This window comes from Pseudopodoces humilis, chromosome 1 (assembly GCF_049639895.1).
Source record: "Pseudopodoces humilis isolate 2021_Gansu_Grassland_sample_001 chromosome 1, ASM4963989v1, whole genome shotgun sequence".
In the NCBI taxonomy this organism is placed as follows: domain Eukaryota; kingdom Metazoa; phylum Chordata; class Aves; order Passeriformes; family Paridae; genus Pseudopodoces; species Pseudopodoces humilis.
In genome coordinates, this window is record NC_142200.1 from 146,848,667 (window position 1) to 146,867,665 (window position 18,999).

Below are 18,999 nucleotides of genomic sequence, written 5' to 3' on the forward strand. Positions count from 1 at the left end.
CTGCTTTGAATTAATCTGATGTAGCCGGCAATTCTCCACTGATTTCAAGGAGCTTTGGATCAAACCTTTAATGCTTTGTAGGTTGCATTCCCATGTAAGATGAACTGGAGGGGTTTTCATCAACAAATCTCCTAGCAAAAGTCACCATGCATTTCCCAAACAAATATGTAGAAAAAGAGAAATAATAACATAAATGTTGACAATGTAACCAAAAAAAAAAAAAAAAAAAAAAAAAAAAGGCAGAGGAAATATTTGTTATCCTTATTTATTTAATAAAGAAACATAATAAACTTGAATTTTTCCAGGTACAAACAGCTTAATATGTCCTATGATATTGGCTGATATTTTCCTTGCTCTTTTTGTAGCTTGAGTGATTCATGTGATAGCCTTTATTGAACAAATCAACAGAAAAAAATGGTAGCACTCACCATGCTTATAGACAGTGTGGGCCAACTATTGAGTCAGTGTCTTAAACTAAATCACTGCACTGGGAGGTTTTATCATGGCTCGATTCGGATCGGCATCTCCAGTAACAAAGATCTACAAGTGAGGTTATTTGACATTTTTGAGGGGAGTTCTGCATACCATACAAAGATTCCATTCCCTCTTCATCCCTAAAATACGCCACAGAACAACAGAAAACCCAATAGAAAGCCGACCTTCCAGTTACAAAGGTTTTTGAAAGTAATTTACAATTCACTTTTAGAAAGTTGCACTGTAAACATCTAGAGTTAAGACCCTCTTTCCGATATTTTTGCATTATTATTTTGTTTTAAAGGTTTTGGGTAAAAGAACCATTTGTAATTGCATCAGTAATATAGGGTTTCACAGCAATGACACTAAAATGTTCAAGTCAGGGGTGAAATGACCAAAGGAAGGGCTCTTCTCTAATAAAATCAGTGACCAGCTAATTGTCTCTTTACATTCCATTCATTACTGGGCCTGACTCTTAATAAGAACAGCAGTTGAATATTGTCTAATATAAGTTGCAAATAATTAAATATTGTTAAAGCAACGTAACCAACAACTCACTTCTGAGTGTAGGCTGGCGTTTTCCTTGGGTTTCAGACAGTTTACATCATATGTGAAAAGAAATCACATGAGAAATGTTCCTTTTCCTTAGTGTTTTTCCCTCTTTTTTTTTTTTTTTATTTAATTCTAAAGCTTTGAAAGGAAAATAATTTTGCAAGTTGTCAGCCAATAAATGCTTGTTCAGCAAGTAATTAATGTACTATTTTCTAATTAAAGAGTTTCATTATAGGCAGCAGCTTGTTGCTAATGATCGATAAATCCCATTGAGGAGAAAACATTTTAATCAGTAAGTTGTGTCCTCTGAGTGTCAGCCACTCTATAAACTCACAAGATACATATATATGTATAGATATAAGTATGTGTGTGTGTGTATATATATATATATGCATATAAATATAAAAATCGCATACTCTTTCTGGGTGATATGTACAGTCAGAATAACATTACAGCATAAATACACAGGGAATTTGTATAAAGTTTCTCTAATTTGAGAAGCCTTGAGCAATTCTGAGTTTTTGGGGGAGGTGAGGGGTGGGGAGGGGGGGAAGGAATAAAGAATGTTTTTACTTCAAGGAATGACGAGTAGTCCCCTTAAGTTAGAATCTAATTACATACAAGATTTAAAGGCAACAAAATGCCCAGAGGAACAGCCCTATGTTATACACCATAGACATGGGGTTAAAAGGGCAAGAGAGCATGATTATAATAATACTTATATAGTATGGTTCATTCCCTTATAGCACTTTGCAATCAGAAAGTCTTACAACACCCCTGTGAGGTAGGTAAGTATTATTATTCCCATTTTACAGATGGGTAAACTGAGGCACAGATAGGTTAAATTATTTGCCTAAAAATCATGTAGTAAGAATCAGGAATAGACCCCAGGAATCCTGATGGCAAATCCTCTGAATTAACCAATAGACCACTCTCAAGTGAAGCCTGAGACACCTCTCAATGAATGGAGAGAATATATTAGCCCATATTTACACAGATACATTGTCATCCTTTTGACATGTTGTCATACATATTCTGACTTGTTTAGAGGACAGATAACAATGGCCATAGATAAGCTTGACTGTAACATGTTGCTTTAATTCTTGTTGCCAACCCCATGTGTTTTTTTGACTCCTTCACAACCTGGGATGTAACTAAATGTTAATGACAATACACCTTAAATACATTCTTGATATCTTTGCTTCTCCAAGGTGAAAAAGCACAATTACTCTTCCTTTAAAGTGCAATGGCTCATTACAGAAATCTCAGGATTTTCCATGAAGTCCAACCAAGCCCAAGTACAATCAGTCAGAAGGTGAAAAAGAAAGAACTTGTCTGTAATGATGGACATGTCTCTATATTCCATAAATAGTTTCTCACATTCTATCGAGGCTGAAAGATAATAAATAATAATCTATGTTAGCCCATAAAAACCTCTAATCTTTTCTACAGCCACACATCTACCTTTCACCCCACTGTCATTTCTTTGGCCTGAAGCTGAAGGACACATGAACTGTAAATATTACTTTACCTACAGGAATGAGGATATAGCTACTATCTAGTAGATTTTTTTTATCAGTTCCTGTATTATTTGTCCTTCCCCAGAAATCTAACTGTACTATCTGAGAAAATGAAAGATGGACCTTGAGTAAAAAGGATTCAAACCCTCAACATTTGTGTACAGAACCAGAGGTAATTCCCCTCCCACCTTCTTGATCACACTCTTGCAGCTGTTCTGCACTGCCCAGTTGGCATTGATTTATTACTATTAATAGTATTAGTAATTTTTTTTTTTTTTGAGTAATATTGATGTACAGAGTTCCAAATAAGGCTGCTTAACTCAGTGTTCCTGGGGAAAATGTAACCTATCCCACTACCTTAACAGAAACTTTGCCAGCCTAGATGGTGCTTTGGATCACTACACACAAACGTGATGCGCTACTTCTATGGTGAGTTTGATTGCGGATTTCAAAGCAGATTCTTGAAACATACTAAAAAAATTAGTGCTTTTATTAACAGTTTTACAAACAGAATCCATTTTTGTCTAGTTTCCTGAAGGATAAGAACAAGCCATTTCTCTCATTATTTTGACATCATTTGCTTCTCTGGTTATTTTTATTTTTTTTGTGTGAGTGTGTGTGTGTTTCTGCTGATGTGCAGTTGCAAGTCCCAAGAGGGAGGGCTTAGTGTAATCAACAGTTTAAATGTTGCTAATTTGATACTTCAATTTGCAACAATTTTCCTCTTCAAGCGATGGGGATCCCGCAAGTTCCTATTACCTTGACTCGAGTTCATCATGAAGAGTGTAAGGATTATTAATCTCCATGGAAAAAGAGACTTCTTTTTTTTTTTTTTAAGTAAAAAAATATCAAATATAATAAATTTATGAAAGACCATTCACAACATATACAGTAAGTGTTACATTTTGCTACAGCAGCTGTGATTTTTTTTTTTCTTTTTAGAATGCAAGGTCATACATTGCCATAAGTAAACACACTAATATGAGTAAGACCTTAAATGAATGTATACAGCCAGGCTTTAACTGTAGATAGATATACACTGTGTTTACTGTTTTACAGTCTAGCCTATTCTTATTCACACCATTGATATAACAGCTATGACCCTGCAGAGAATCTTCCTGTGCATATATAAATATAAATATTGAGCCAAGTCAAAAAGAGCAGGGTCAAATGTTATATGACTTATTAGACTCCTGTAGTTAAGGGTAAAAACTCCACTGTTTCTTTTGCAACTAATTTTTAATAAGAAGGCTGCTTCAATCGTTGTGTAGTTACAGCATTACATTCTGTAAACAATGTTTTAAAGCATTCTAAACAAACATTTAAACAATTGATTCTTTATCCTTGTCAGGTGAGAGGAGACAATCTATAGCCTCATCGCTTTTGCTCAGGTCCGTTATCTTCAGCTGGAGGTTCTCACTCGTGCCTCTGGTGACGCTGTCGTAGGATGGAGGGAAAGAGGTGGAGGACAGAGTTTCTGATTTGTCTATTGGCCTGCCGTAGTTTTCGTTCATCATGAACGCAATGAGACCTTCCTTCTCGGGCGCATCGTCCTCCAGGATGCTGCTTTCCAAAGTTCTGTGCCGGTACAAGTAGGATGCCTGCTTCATGGAGCGCCGGAACAAATGTCTCCTGTAGGCCCTCTGGATGATGATGGCGGAGACCTCCTCTTGCTTCCTCCTGAGAGTGGTTGTAATCGGCTCGTAGGAGATCTTAGAGGGATTCGCTGCCATGAACTTCTCTTCCATCTGTATTTTAAGGGCATCCATCTCTCCGGATTCTCCTAGCACCCTTTTTGTAAAAGCAAACAAAATATCCAAGCAATGGATCCTGTCTCCGCTGACCATGGGCAGGTCCATCGCTATGAGTTTGATTTTGTTTGGTTTCGCTATGCGCAAAGGTTCTGACAGCGCGTCTGCAAAGTCTGAAAGTGCAGAATACTCAATAAACTGAGTGGCTTCGGGGTCAAACTTCTCCCAGATTTCATAGAACATATCAAAATCATCCTCGCTTAGAGGCTCTGTACTTTCCTCAGTGGCTACACTGAAGTTCTCTAAAATAATGGCTATATACATGTTTACAACAATGAGAAATGATATAATGATATACGTAACAAAGAAGAAAATCCCTACAGCGGGGCTCCCGCAGTCTCCCTTTGAACCATTTGCATTGGGAAGGTTTGGGTCGCAATACGGTGGTCCGGTGTTTAAAATAGGATTGAGAAGACCATCCCAGCCAGCTGATGTGGTGATTTGGAAGAGACAGAGCATGCTGTTAGCAAAGGTTTGGAAGTTGAACATGTCATCAATCCCATACTCCTTCTTCACATAAGCAAAGTTAGCCATGCCAAAAATGGCATAAATGAACATGACCAGAAACAGCAAGAGGCCAATGTTGAACAGGGCAGGTAGGGACATCATTAAGGCAAAGAGCAGAGTTCGAATTCCTTTGGCTCCCCGGATGAGTCTCAGGATCCGGCCAATCCGAGCCAAACGAATGACTCTGAAGAGTGTGGGAGAGAAGAAATATTTCTGGATGATGTCAGAAAGTACAGTGCCTTGAAAAGGAAAAAAGAAAGACAGCAAATTAGTACATGGGAAATAACCCCAGGCTTTCCTTTTAAAGCAATCAGTCAGGATTATTAAGAAAATAAATAGAAAGTTGCCCAGATTGGAAGGCTCACAATAAAGGGAAAGGCATTGTTGCTTTTTCGCACCCATTTAATCCATGAGAACTTGTGAGAGAGTAAGCAAAGAATGGTAGTGGCTGTTTTTTTAAGGGAAAGCTTTTCTGCTGGTAATGAGAAACCAAGATCAAGCCAAGACACAGATAACTGCAGCTTTTGGCCATGACCCACCTGAGAAATTTGTCTTGAGTGCAGATGTCAGAATTTGTCTCATATGACAACATTTTTGTCTGTAAAATAATGAGTCAGAAATGCTGGTGTGCTGGACCAAAACAGTTCAGATTTCTACTGTGTATCCACTTGGTTGGTTGTTTGCTGATAAATTTTTCCAGTTTCCCTGATGGGCTGGGAGAGAATTAAGGGCTAAGGCTCTGCTAGCAAGGAAATGAGGTTGCACCTCTGTATTAAACTCTTCCTGCAGGAGCAGAGCACTTGGTCCAGACAGTCTAATGCCAAGTTCCCAGCTGCACTGTGCTGTGCTAAGTGCCTGTCTCCTGCAGGAAAAGGGCTCTGTGGCATGGCCCAGGGCCTCTGGCACTGAGACAACCTGGCTGATCATGGGACAGCACTGTGAGCAGCATGACAGCTCTGGTTAACTGTGTGCTGTGGGCATATCCACAGCACCTGACCTGAAGGTTCTGGTGACAGCTGCGTGGCAGTGACGTTCCCTGGGTGACCCAAATCTGTGACATCCAGGCTGTTCAATGCCCCCAAAGCACAGGTGGGTCTCTGAGCACCAGAGATCTGCACTGGGATCTTGCAGCTTCCCCAGTCCACTACAGGGTGTTCAGAGTAGCAGGAGCATCAGCTGATGTTTTCCTAACATGACACTTTTTCATTCACCTATTCCCTCCCTCAAAATGGAAACTTATTTTTTTAGGAGAGTTGAATTTCTGAGCTCCTTTTGCTCACTGGAGCAGTTGATCATCTTCCAGTTGCTGCTACTTCCAACTTTAGTGAAAACTCTTTTGGTAGGATTTTGGGTTCATTTGACCTGCATTTCTTTAGCAACTAAATACATCTTTTTTTGGGGCTGCAGAACAACAAATGGCCCAAGCTAACAATAAAACTCTTTCTTGCTGTTTCATCCCTTGGCTGTATGAAGGTGCAGAGCTCCACTGACAAGGCTGAGAAAAGTTAAACTCACTGCCCAAACCTGCCCTGAAGGACTATTTTAAACTTTTGTAATGAAAAGCAAATAGCAGAGCAATAGCAATCCATATGTGCCACTTTCATGTGGCTTTTTTACTTCTCTGTCATTGGCTGTTATGCAGAACTGGTATTAAGTGTATGTGGTGGACAGCTCATGTTTATCACCACGAACCATTAAATGTAGAGTTTGACAAACCTAATTTTGCTGATCAAACCAGTTTCTGTTAGCCAGTGGTATGTTAGTTATAATTACATATTAAAATTGTGTTTAGGATTCAACTCTCTGAGTTGAAAGCATGTATTACTGCACAAACCCTTCAACTTTGCCAATTAATTTTACCTCTGCCTTTCTAACATTGCAGTCTGGGTGGAAATCGAGGGTCACCTACCTACAATGGACAGAATCACAACCACAAAGTCAAAAATGTTCCAGCCGTTGGTGAAGTAGTAGTGTCGCAGAGCCAGCATTTTGAAGATGCACTCCCCGGTGAAGATGGCAACAAAAAGCATGTTGATTTTGTGGAGGATGTTCACTTTTTCCTGACTTTGGTCATCTGTTTCCACCATCATGGTAACCATGTTAAGGCAGATGAGAATCATGATGGAGACATCGAAGGCTTGTTTCGAGACGACATCGAAAATAAAACCTTGGTATTTGTTCTGGGGGAAAGGATAAGGTTTAGTTGGGAAATTTCAGCCATGGAAAAATGATGTAATTGTCTCCTGATTTATCAGAAAGTAGAGGAAAACAGACAATATATTGCATCTGATTGGAACTTCATAAATTTAAAAGTGATGATGAATGTTTTTTTTGATGGAGTTTTCAAACCCATTTGCTCCTAATGCTTTTTGAAACTACTATAAGCAAGACTGGACTCTGGCCATGAATTTATTCAGTACAGGCAGGTGGCCACTGGCATATGTAAATGGCACATGTAAATTGCAATGTTAGTCAATGCTGCAGAACAGAGGGAATTTTGTACCACAGTCCACTGGACTTGCAAATATCATCCAAAATCAAAACATGTAATTATTAAGTGCTTTTCATGTGGGAGCAATAAACCTTCCTACACTGGAGTGTTGAATGGTGCTTATTCTAGTAAATAAACATTCAGCTATTACACAAAGTTCAACTGAATTATGCCATTCTTACCAGTGGCCTTGGGATTGGCTTTTGAGGTTTCTTAGATCCCAGCTTTTTCATTGCATTATAATATTTTTTCTGCTCTTCCGTCATGAAGATGTCCTGGCCACCTAAGTATAGGGTGAGAACAACACTATCACTTTTGATGAAGAGGGCTCGCCTCTGCCCCCTTCCAAAGCTCAAGCATGAATCCTCTTCACTTTCATTTCCCTTTAAATGTAGCTTTCTTCAGGTTGGACTGCTTAGGGGGACGGTGGTGATTGTGCACACAGGACACCAGGCCAGTCTGTGACCCTGTGTCAAATTTTGTGCCAGAGATCCCCTCTGCCTGAGCTGCTTTGCTGCATTCTGTGGGGAATAGAGTCCCCCATCCTATATTTTCAGGATGCTCATGCTCTAGAGACACTAGGGACTGCTACAGCTGTAAAAATCCCGCAAGGTGGTTTCTGATCTCAAGGCTGCTGTGGCAAAGCTATTGCTGATAAATCTGTTCCTGGCCTTGGTCCCTGCAGCAGTCACAAGATGATGTGTAGCATATGCTCTACTTATCTTTTTCTTTTGTTGGTTAAAATTGTCAATGATGACACCAATGAAGAGGTTCAATGTGAAGAAAGACCCGAAGATGATGAAAATCACAAAGTAAAGGTACATGTATAAATTAAATTCCCATTCAGGCTGCTCCTCGCACTGCAAAGGGAAAAGGGAAAGTGTGAAAATGACACCACCTCTGCACACATCAAAATATTGATGCAGTCAAAACAAAGCTGTCCATTGGAAATAAAAGTTATGAAATATGGGAAAAATACTGTAACTCCTGTCAGCAGTCATCTCTCCTTGGTCTCTGAAGTTTACCACTGGCATCTGCAATGCCACAGTCATTTCAGCAACACTTCACAACACTGTCACAGCAATCACACTGCTCCAGAAAGTGCAACTCCAGAATAAATCCTACGAAACGTTCTCAGTCTGAACCCAGATGGGGAAAAGAATCAATTTCCTGATTATTCTAATGTACATGAAGTAATGGTGCTTACAATAAAACAGAAGTATGATTGTGGTATAATTGAATCCTACTGAAAAACACAGTATTTTTAAGTACACTGTATTTTTAAGTACAATTTTCTTTTAATGAGGGGTGGAATGGGAAAAGGTCTATTGCTGAAGAACTGAGCAACACAGCCTGATAACCTCAAGTCACCACTGTTTGGCAACAGTGCTCAGATTTACCCCATCAGCTCCTGGTATCTAAACAAGGTGCATTCCCTAAATGCCATATTTTCTTGTGGGTAATCCATAAGTTTCATTCAGCAGCAGGGAGGATAGCTGTGCACATGTAGTACCAGAATAAATCACCATTGTGAGCTATGTTATGCAAAGATACTTCTCTGCTCCTGTGGTGCCATGGAGCTCTTCCACTCCTTGTTCCTCCCCTTAGGCCTGGACTTTTGCCCTAAATTCAGCCCGTCAAATTCCTAGTTCCAGACAGCTGCCTCAAAAATTAACAATAAGTGTAAACTTGTTCCTCTAACATAATTAAAAGAAGGAAAGAATACTATAGGTCTTTCAATAAAAAGATAAACAAGCCACACATGGTGTAGCTAGGGAAATGCTTTTTTTGTTTGTTTGCTTTTATGGAAACCTGAAAGCTGAGCAGGACACAGGTAAGAACTGAGCTGTCACCAGCCACCAGCACATCTCAGAGCTGGAACTCACACCACCCTCTTTGTCTGCCAGGAGCTTCTCCACACTCCTCCAGACGAGCTGCTGGCTCCAGAAAAGACACTTGTTCAAAGTGAAGGTGTAGGGAGGGTTAAATATTTGTCTCACAGAGCAATTCAAACTTAAACCCAGCACTTTTAAAGACATGTTATCATCAGAAGTTGGAAAATAAGGCAGTAAATGGCGGAGGGCAAGAAATATGGACAACAATTTAGGTCTTTGGTGGACTCAGACTCATTCTTGAGGTGCCTCTGTGTGCTGGGAATTCTGCAGTAGGAATAGGTAAATCAGTTGTGCAGGAGTAAGGGCCACATTTACTCTAATTTCAGGGTTATCATGCTTCAGTACAGCTACAAACAAGGGACTGCAGCTGTCCCAGATGGAGTAAGACAGAGACTGGCACCTTGCATGTATTTTATTTTGTTGTGCTTGTTGTTAAGCATCATCAGTGCTGTAAAAGGCAATGGAAAAGGAAATTATTAATTTCCTTGATGACTTACCTCTCTTGAATCCACTGCTGCATACATAATATCCATCCAGCCTTTAAATGTGGCCTGAAAAAAAAATCCCACATAAGACATAAGTGTATTAAAAAAGTACACCCCAAAATGTTATCATCTCTGTGATGAACTTTCAAAATGCCATGTTGAGCATGTACTTCACAATTAATGCTTTGCCTGCCTTGCAATCTAATATGTATCCTTGAGTTTATGTTCATTTAGATATTTAAATTCATTCCAGAATGGTTCTCTCCTGGATTTTCTCATTTCTGATTTTTGACTTTCTGCTCTTGCAGGGATAAAAGAAAGGCTTTGATAACAGATTTTAAGAAGGAGAGAAAACATAACAATTAAATCTTTGGATGTTCTGACCTTAAAAATTTCAGGTAATGAGGAGATATGACTAGACATAACATTAAAGAATGTTGTCTTGCACAGGCCTTGCACCAAGTGAGATGGATCCCATCCATATCCTGCTGAATCTTGGATTCTGCCCTCTTCTAAACCTGGGCAAATCACGACAATATTAAAGTCCAGGGAGCTGCATAAATCACAGCTAACTTGAAAGGAGCAAAGGCAATCAACACCTGCTGTAAGCCTGGCCCTGGAAACTCAATCTCCTTTACTGTTCAGATTGTCTTTATATCCAGCTTTACAAAGTCAGTGGTTTTATTTTTTCTTTTTTTAATAATTGTTTAAATAAAAGATTCCACTGAAGCCAATGTCTCTTATTGGAATGTTCAATGCAGAAGGGCAGCGACAGCACTCCTAGGAGAAACACAGGGAAGGGATTTTTTATTATTCTGTAGCAAAGCCATGGCTCTTTGATCTCAATATATGACTCTTACTAGGCACAGCCTGATGCCAAGCACACCTGGCATTAGGTCTGACTCTGGCCTAAGCCCCACTGCCTTTATCTGGGCTCTCTAGAGTCGTTTCTCATTTGACTTCTGACCTATTTAGACCTACCCTGACCTAAGTCAGCATGAGCAGATAATGAAACATTTTTAGATTTATTAATTTCATCAGATTTACACTGGCATGCATGTAAGACCCACACCTAATATTTTTTTTTGCATCCTACTGACACTTAATTTTCCCCTGTTGTGTAGGCATACAATTCCAGATAATGCCAGTAGGAATTTAACCTGAAGTTACCAAGAGAAACCCAGGCAGCTGGGCTGAGGTGGGTACATTCAGCGGTTTTAGAGATCTCTATTATTATATTAACTCCTGGAGGTAATGCTGCCTTCCCAATTTCTTCTGAATGCTACCAAGCCAAAGGAAAATGCACAAGAGATGAATGATATTTCTCATGAAAGTATATATAAAATAGTGTTTGAAAGATTGCACCTCTTCTTATCTACTGCTTGAAAGAGATTAACTCTCTCCCCCAAATCAGAACCCTTTGGAAAATCTCTTCCATGGTGCTGTGTGTTAAAAACCACTTTAGATGAGAAGTATCTACAGGAAGGATCAGCAGTTTTATCAAAACAAATAATTATTTGAACCTGTCATGCTGATACTCCCTAAATATTCTAATATTTTCCTTTTTTGCCGTTCTCTTTCTAATCTGATGAAAGCCTTTCTGGTGCCGTTAGAGCTTTCAGCTCAAAGTGCTGTTCAGGAAGGGTGGCTGGGATGAAACAAGAAATCCTTTCCCTGTGGCACAAAATGATATGATCTTAGCCTGTACTTTTCTCCCACTTGGCAGGAAATCTTTTCTCTTCAGCAGCTATTTTACTCCTCAATGTGTACCACAGACACCAGCGACTCTGCTGCAAGGCACAGTGGTTTTTTAGTGATACAGGATGATGAAGTGATCTGACAAAAATAAATATTAAGAGAATGAAGTGCTGTGATTTTCTGTCTCTCCCAGTTGTCGAGAAGCAAGAGAATTAAAATTCTGTGGGACATCTGGAAAGCTTCACTGGACACTTCAGCTGCAGAGGGTAAAAGATACTGAGAATGAAAGAAATATAACACTGAGAAAAGAAATTATTTATCTGGAATTAGTAACCACTTGCACTCTGGATAAGGAAGTGACAAAATCTTCATGGGAGTGTTTGTGATATTATCCTGCCTGGAAGCTATCCAGAGAAACACCATTTTCTACTGAAACTGTCATGTGATGAGATTATCTACCGATAAACTCATCCTGGGATGGGATTACATTTCATTATTTCACTGGTGGTTAGAGCTGCAATGCAGCAAATTAGTGGGGAGGAGGATAGGTGGGATGGCACTGGCTGCCCTCAGAACAAATGGTACCTTGAAGTAGAGAAAGTCTTTAAATCTGTGAGCTGTTGGGCTTTAATTCTCTTTTTTTTTTTCTCCTTTTTCTTTTTCTTTTTCTTTTTCTTTTTCTTTTTTTTTTTCTTTTTCTTTTTCTTTTTCTTTTTCTTTTTCTTTTTCTTTTTCTTTTTCTTTTTCTTTTTCTTTTTCTTTTTCTTTTTCTTTTTCTTTTTCTTTTTCTTTTTCTTTTTCTTTTTCTTTTTCTATTTCTTTTTCTTTTTCTTTTTTTTTCTTTTCTTTTCTTTTTCTTTTTCTTTTTCTTTTTCTTTTTTTCTTTTTTCTTTTTCTTTTTTCTTTTTTTCTTTTTCTTTTTCTTTTTCTTTTTCTTTTTCTTTTTCTTTTTCTTTTTCTTTTTCTTTTCTTTTTCTTTTTCTTTTTCTTTTTCTTTTTCTTTTTCTTTTCCTTTTTCTTTTTCTTTTCCTTTTTCTTTTTCTTTTTCTTTTTCTTTTTCCTTTTCCTTTTCTTTTCCTTTTTTTCTTTTTCTTCTTCTTCTTCTTCTTCTTCTTCTTCTTTTTCTTCTTTTTCTTTTTCTTCTTCTTCTTCTTCTTTTTCTTCTTTTTCTTTTTTTTTCTCATTCTTTTTATCTTGTTTTTTTTTCTAGAAAAGGAAATTTTTCAATTAAAATATCCACTTTTCATGGAAAACACTGGCCTTCACATTGCTGAAATGTTTCTCTGGGCATTACTGCTGATGAGAGAAATTTATGAAGGCTAAGCCAGAGATTGTTTTGCACATTTTGCATCCACAGTGACAGTAAAATCACACATTGCTGCTTACAGAAGTGCAAAAGATCTTGTAACACAGTAACTTTAGACACACAGGGCTGCCTCACGACCATTTTGTGTTTGATTTATGGGCTCAGTTGGGGTTTCAAACCTGGCATGAGGGATTCCTTTAACTCTGCAGCTCCTGCTTGCTGTGCTGGTCTAGGAGTGCTTCTGTTATCTCCTCATTCCTTATCTGGAGTCCCAAAATGACAGAGTTAATAGGACATATTCAAAGAGAAGTAGGATATAGTCAATGTAAATCCATTCTGTCTAAGAAGAACTTCTCCAAACAAGCCAGATGCTGCATGAAAGACCACTTATGTCCTGGGTATTCTTCAACAGATGTATGAAATTTCAAAATACATTGCAAAAAAATATGCAGAGGTGATCACAGGGTGGAAGGGTGGGATCACGCAAGGGAAATGCAAAACTACTGCTGGGAATTTCAGATATTTCTTTGATCAGCTCAAATACAGATTTATCAAACATAGGTGCTGTGATACTTTAAGAAAATTTGGAATACAGAAAAACTTTTCCTGAAGCACCAGATTGTAGCAAGACCTTCTTCCTGTTAGATTAGGGTTTTAGGAGTGCTAAATCACCAGGAAAGTGAAATCATCCCTCTTGCAAGTCAAAAAGTTGTGATGGCAAAGATCTTTCCCATGAATTAGGCATTCCTCTTGCTTGTAGAGTGAGCACAGAGTTATCTCTGTTATTTTATTAACCTGTTTTGGGACAGCCTGTTTGTTCATTGGAGGAGCTTGACACTTGACTTTTCATGACATGATTGACTTTTCTCAGCCTCATTAACCCAAAGGGGCATCTTCAGGAAAACACAATGGATCCCATTCAAGGTAGGAAGAGAGCAGAAGATATTTAGGGAAAATTTCATGCAGTTCTCAACTACATTGTCAGAAAGCTTTCCTCTGGAGAGAAGTATGTCCTAAAGTTTCCATAGCAGCAACTTACATTTCTTTCAAATATGCTGCTGAAGAAGACAGAACATCAAGCAGATTTGTTTTACACGTTTCCATTTGGATTTGCAGGCATTCCAAAGGAACTTCAGAGCCGCTCAGATCCACGCTGTGGCAGCGGAAAATGTCAGCAGTCAAAAGACAAGTCGCACTTAAACTCTCATGTTTTAAATCCTGGCAGGCAGTAACCCAAATGCTTATCTCCTCCTTGTCCTGCTGTGCACAGGGATGCACGGAGGTGTCTGTCTCTCTAGGAGAGCTGGGCTGTCAGCTGAGCCCCTGCATTTCCCACGGGGGTTTGCTGGTGAAATGTGATCCCTCGTGGAGAATATTTGGCAAGGGGCGCCTGTAACCGACGCTCCTGGAAAAGGAGATCCAGATGTTTGGGCTCCTTCTTTGCCTGTGTCACCTTTTCACTTTATTGCCTCTGGTCAGCAGCAGACATAAGAGCTCCAGGTGCGGGATTAAAGCCAAAATCAATCCCCTAATGGTAACTGGCTCCTGCTCTTCCTCTCTGAAGAAGGAGCTGCCGCCTGCCATAAGAGCTGAACTTGTTTCCTGCTAAAATCAGTTTGGTCAGCCTGACCAGGCCTAGGTTTATGACACTTCTTTTGTACTTTTGCAACTGGAAAAACTATTTCTTTCCTACCCAAATCAGGATCACAGGTTTGAATGAAACCTGCAGGGTCATCAAATCAATTTTCAACTGGAAAAGAGCAGCATTAGCCCATTCCTGTCAAATGTGTGCTGAGATCCACCTTCACAACAGTTATGTTTCTTCTGCCTCCACTGATCCCAACAGAAGTGACTAGAAAAGACTTCTTCAGGATATTCCTTAGGAAATGTCCACTTATAAAAACCTAACTATTTTCAGAAAACTTGAGCTTGTTTCTTATAAAAGAAATGGTGAAGGAATAGCTACGTCTCTGATGGAGCTTCCCCCCCAAAAAAGTAGGCAATTGTTATGTAATCAGAAGAATTAAGAAGCTTCAGGTAAGGCACAATATTTTAAAGCTGGAAATTCTTGCTCATCTACATTGGATGTTGAAATGAATGATAAAGAAAGTACTATATAGAACAGAAAATCTAATTAAAGGCATTCAAAGTGAAATGATCTACCCTGCATGGCTGAGCTGAATATCGCAATTATGTGCAACAGATAAAAGCTCTCACTCTCAGCAAGTTTATGTCATGGAAAGAATCAAAAGTGGTTGTGCCCATTCCAATGTTTCTGCTTTCCAGGGGGTGTGAAAGCAGAAACTCAATGGACAGGGATCAAATCTCAACCTCAAGTGTTTGTGTCCCAGGAACTGCTCATGTAAAAACAAGGATTTCCACGAGGAAGGAAAATTGCTTCATGGAGCTGCTCCATGCACCTGTGACAGAGAAAACCAGATCTGGGAAAAACAAACTTGCTCCTGGGAAGGAGAAGGGCTGGCAGATCTGATGGGGACTTGCAGGAGGCTCGTGTCCCTTTGGAAGGGCAGGAGGGGGCTGAAGGCAGCACCCCGCTGCTCTGCAAAGGCTGAATTCTGCATGTGACAATTGAATTGAGCTCCCAGAGCACAACTTTTTTATCCCAGAATCGAGGGATGCCATCATAGATATTTCAAGAAAGAAACCTCCCTGTCCAAAGATGTAGCAAGGAGCTCGTTTAACTCTGTGTGCAAAAAATGCAATGCAGCAAACATTCCAAGTGCACATCCAGGCCCTGTCATCATCTGGCTCCAGATTAGGAACAATGGAAATAACACAGGGTCCTCATAACTTCATATGAGGACCCTGTGGATTTGGAACACAAAACAATTTGTCTGAAATCACCCAGCAGGGCCTGGACAAGGTGGAGTCTGTGGTGGCTCTTTCTATTAGGCTGTCCTGGGTCAAAACACAGTGAATCTCAGTGCATACAACCCATTTATCTATATTTTACATTTGATGGTGAAAAAGGTTGTAGAAGTGGCTTCTTTCTGCCTTTATAGCTCAAATATTTCCAGCATCTTTGAACCTCAGGGGCCTCTTTTCCACTGTGCTCTTGCCACCTTCCCAGAGAGGCTGGGCCAGGGGCAGTGCCAACAACCTGATCCCCACCATGATCCATAGATTCAATCTGAATCATTATTTTAGCAGGTGGACACAAGGTGAGGAATCAGCATGAGAGGCACCAGTGTCCTTAAAAACGGAAAGTGAGCAGAGGGCCATAAATTAAGACTACAGCTTTATGCAGTAACTTCAGCTGGGAAACTGGAGGCACTATAACTTCATTTTTTTCCCAGCATGATATAGTGAAATCCCAGGCTGTTAAGGAAGGTCAGTGCACTCTGTTTGCATGGACAATCCTTCCTGTATCACAGATTTTTTTTCTGGAAGTGAACTTTGTTCTGGATTACAATATTAACAAAACGGTCTTTAATTCACCTCATTATTCTGATCACCTCCCAGAGAATTGTGTTAGTGATGGAGCAGAAATTCAAATTAAAATCATAAACTGCCATAATATATCTAAGAAAAGATAACATGCAAAATATGATTTATTTACTCTTTAGGAAAGACATTGTCCTGATGGGTAAGGCTGATAAACCCAGAAAAGCCCAGAGGTTAACCTGAGCTTTTAAACGGATGGTTTCAGTGAGAACCAGCAGCACCTGCCCTTTAATTTCTGGTGGTCACACTTACCACTTGTAGCAGAGCCAGGTACCCAGCACCAACATTATCGAAGTTAACTTTAACTTTTGTCCAGTAAAACGTGCCCGACACGTTGTAAAGTATGCAGTCACTCATGTTGTTAATAATTTTAGAGTCCAAAGGCATATCTCCTTCTGTCTTATTAATGCACTTCCCAAACTTCCCAGCAAAGAGGTTCACTCCCATGATGCTAAAGATGAGCCAGAAGATGAGGCAGACGAGCAGAACGTTCATGATGGAAGGGATGGCTCCCACAAGGGCATTCACCACCACCTTGGGGGGAACAGGAAAGGGAAAACAGAATTAATGTCAGCACTTGTACAGACACTTCGTTAACAAGCTGCTGTGCACCCTTGATTAATGAGTCTGAACCCTTGCATGGTGACAGGTGGATAAGCACTGGCACTACCTAAGGAGCCAGACCACCCCTAAAGGCTTCAAACATGACTATTTTTTTCCTTTTGGTAATCAAAGAAAGAATCTGTTGGCATTCCACCCAAGGGATGATGCTTTTTCAAGAGGAATCTCTGAATTCAGAAGTCATCTTGACCTCTCAAATCTTTCTGGATAGTACACTTCAGTCAAACTATAATAATAAAAATGTGATTAATTGGAAATGGCTGGGGTGCACTACAGTGACTCAAAATAGAGAAAAAAAGGTTTCTGAAATCTTTGACCCCACTCAGGACTCTGTAGCTGTGAACTATAGCTGTGATAAATTTTGCTTAATTAAATAATAACAGATTGAGACATACTGTACTAAGCCAGCTTCTCCTATCTGATCAGTATGTATGATTAAAAGAGCAAAATCATTCTAATTTAACAAAAAAATCCTTTTTTTTTTTTTTCCTGTGTTATGCTGTAAAATTCCTACACATTAATCCAGGCAGGGCTGCAATGCCCTGCATAAAATCATATATTAAAACAAAAAGCAGAAGGAGCTTCTAAAGTGTGTGAACAATGGCACTGGAAATGGACTCCATGCTGAAGCCAAGCAGAAAAAAAAACAAGGTTCAGGCCATCTACAGACCCTCTACAGCTGCCAGGTTTGGATGCAGTACTGTAATACCATTACACCCACCAGGCAAGGGACACATCATTTACTGTATTCAGCTGTACTGAGCACTGTCAGGGCTTAAGGTGGTTAAGGCATCTATACACATCAAACCTTACACTAAAGAACCACAGAATATCCTGAGCTGGAAGGGTCCCACAAGGATCACTGAGCCCAACTCCCAGTCCTGCACAGGACACCCCAAGAGTCACACCATGCAAGATATTTTCTGAGGGAAGAACTCTATCACAAAATGTAGTCTTCCCCTTCCAATGCCAACCAGGTTTCTCCATGTTCACAGCCTTTGGAGATGCTCCCTCTGCATGGTCCAGGCAATGCTGGCTCCCACATAGTTGCAGACACCAGCCCCACCACATGAATTTGTCTCCATCCCTGTCTCATGCTTTGGAGATTAAAATCTGATAGGAGACCACTCAGCTCTTCTTCTCCATCTACATTTCTGAAACTGAGACAAGGTGATATTGATCCATAAAAATTAAACTTTATTCAATTGGTGAATTGGATTATGGAAAATGTCAGCTCTTTTCTCTTGTGCTAGTGTCCAATTTTCTGACAAGCTAATAATGCAACATTCACTTCTCCATCATTTTTGCATTGTTGTGGAAGAAAAATACCCAGAGGAGTGAAATGCTTTTCATGCATGTATAGCAGCAGCTTCCTCTATAGCACACAATACAAAATTATGTAGATCTTCCAAAACTCAGATTTATATTTTGTGCATTTATGAATGAAGCTGATTTTCACACAGGAAAAGCTGTTTGACCAATTGTTTTGTTTTGTTTTTCTGTATAGGCCCATTCCTGATGACTTTTCTTGGATTTTTTTTTGTTTGTTTTTGTTTTTGTTTGCTAATTTTATCTTTCAGTTTTGGATGTCAATCAATTTCTAACCTCATCATTTTTAGACCAAATTTACCACATTAACCAAAATACCAAATAATTTCCAAATCAAGGGCTTGTTTGGATATAGCCTTGGCTCTTGTCAAAGTAGTTTTCATTTGTTTCTCTGCACAACAATATTCCTCTTCAGTTTTAACCCATGCCAGCAAAACCACACGGATTTGTGTTTCATGTGCTGCTGAACCCAGCTCCCAGTGACAGGACACAGACATCCAGGTTTCAGCAGTACAAGTGATGGCTGTGCCCACATCCTGCTTTTTTCCTTCTGCTGAGTTATGTTCAATGGCCTGTAGATAACAAAACACGACATGAGGCTGCAGCAAATCCTGCAACACCTCTCTGAATTAATCATTAACAGGGGGGTTCATTCCTCCCTTGCTTCTTCTGCTCTTACACCAGTGTGATGCCATTTGTTCTGGTGGAAGCATTCTTGTTTTGTACTGAGACAAGTGAGAGGAAGGCCTGGATACATAAAGGCAGGTTATTATCATAATTAGAAGTTAATATTATCATATTAGAAATTCAGCTGTACACCTTTTCCATGTTTGCCATGGAGAAGG

The 18,999-nt window shown here is 39.5% G+C and overlaps 1 protein-coding gene across 1 annotated transcript in view; it reads right to left on the reverse strand.

Moving 5' to 3' along the window:
* Positions 1 to 307: 307 nt before the first annotated feature.
* Positions 308 to 18,999, reverse strand: part of LOC102107374 (sodium channel protein type 5 subunit alpha) — a 215,099-nt gene continuing 196,407 nt past the window's right edge. Inside the window, exons 23-28 of the mRNA XM_088057681.1 lie at positions 16,457 to 16,738; positions 9,748 to 9,801; positions 8,078 to 8,215; positions 7,538 to 7,642; positions 6,774 to 7,044; positions 308 to 5,103 (exon numbers count right to left, since the gene is read on the reverse strand). Of these exons, the coding sequence (XP_087913807.1) occupies positions 3,869 to 5,103; positions 6,774 to 7,044; positions 7,538 to 7,642; positions 8,078 to 8,215; positions 9,748 to 9,801; positions 16,457 to 16,738 (2,085 nt within the window). The 3' untranslated portion in view covers positions 308 to 3,868. The remainder of the gene's footprint in view (positions 5,104 to 6,773; positions 7,045 to 7,537; positions 7,643 to 8,077; positions 8,216 to 9,747; positions 9,802 to 16,456; positions 16,739 to 18,999) is intronic.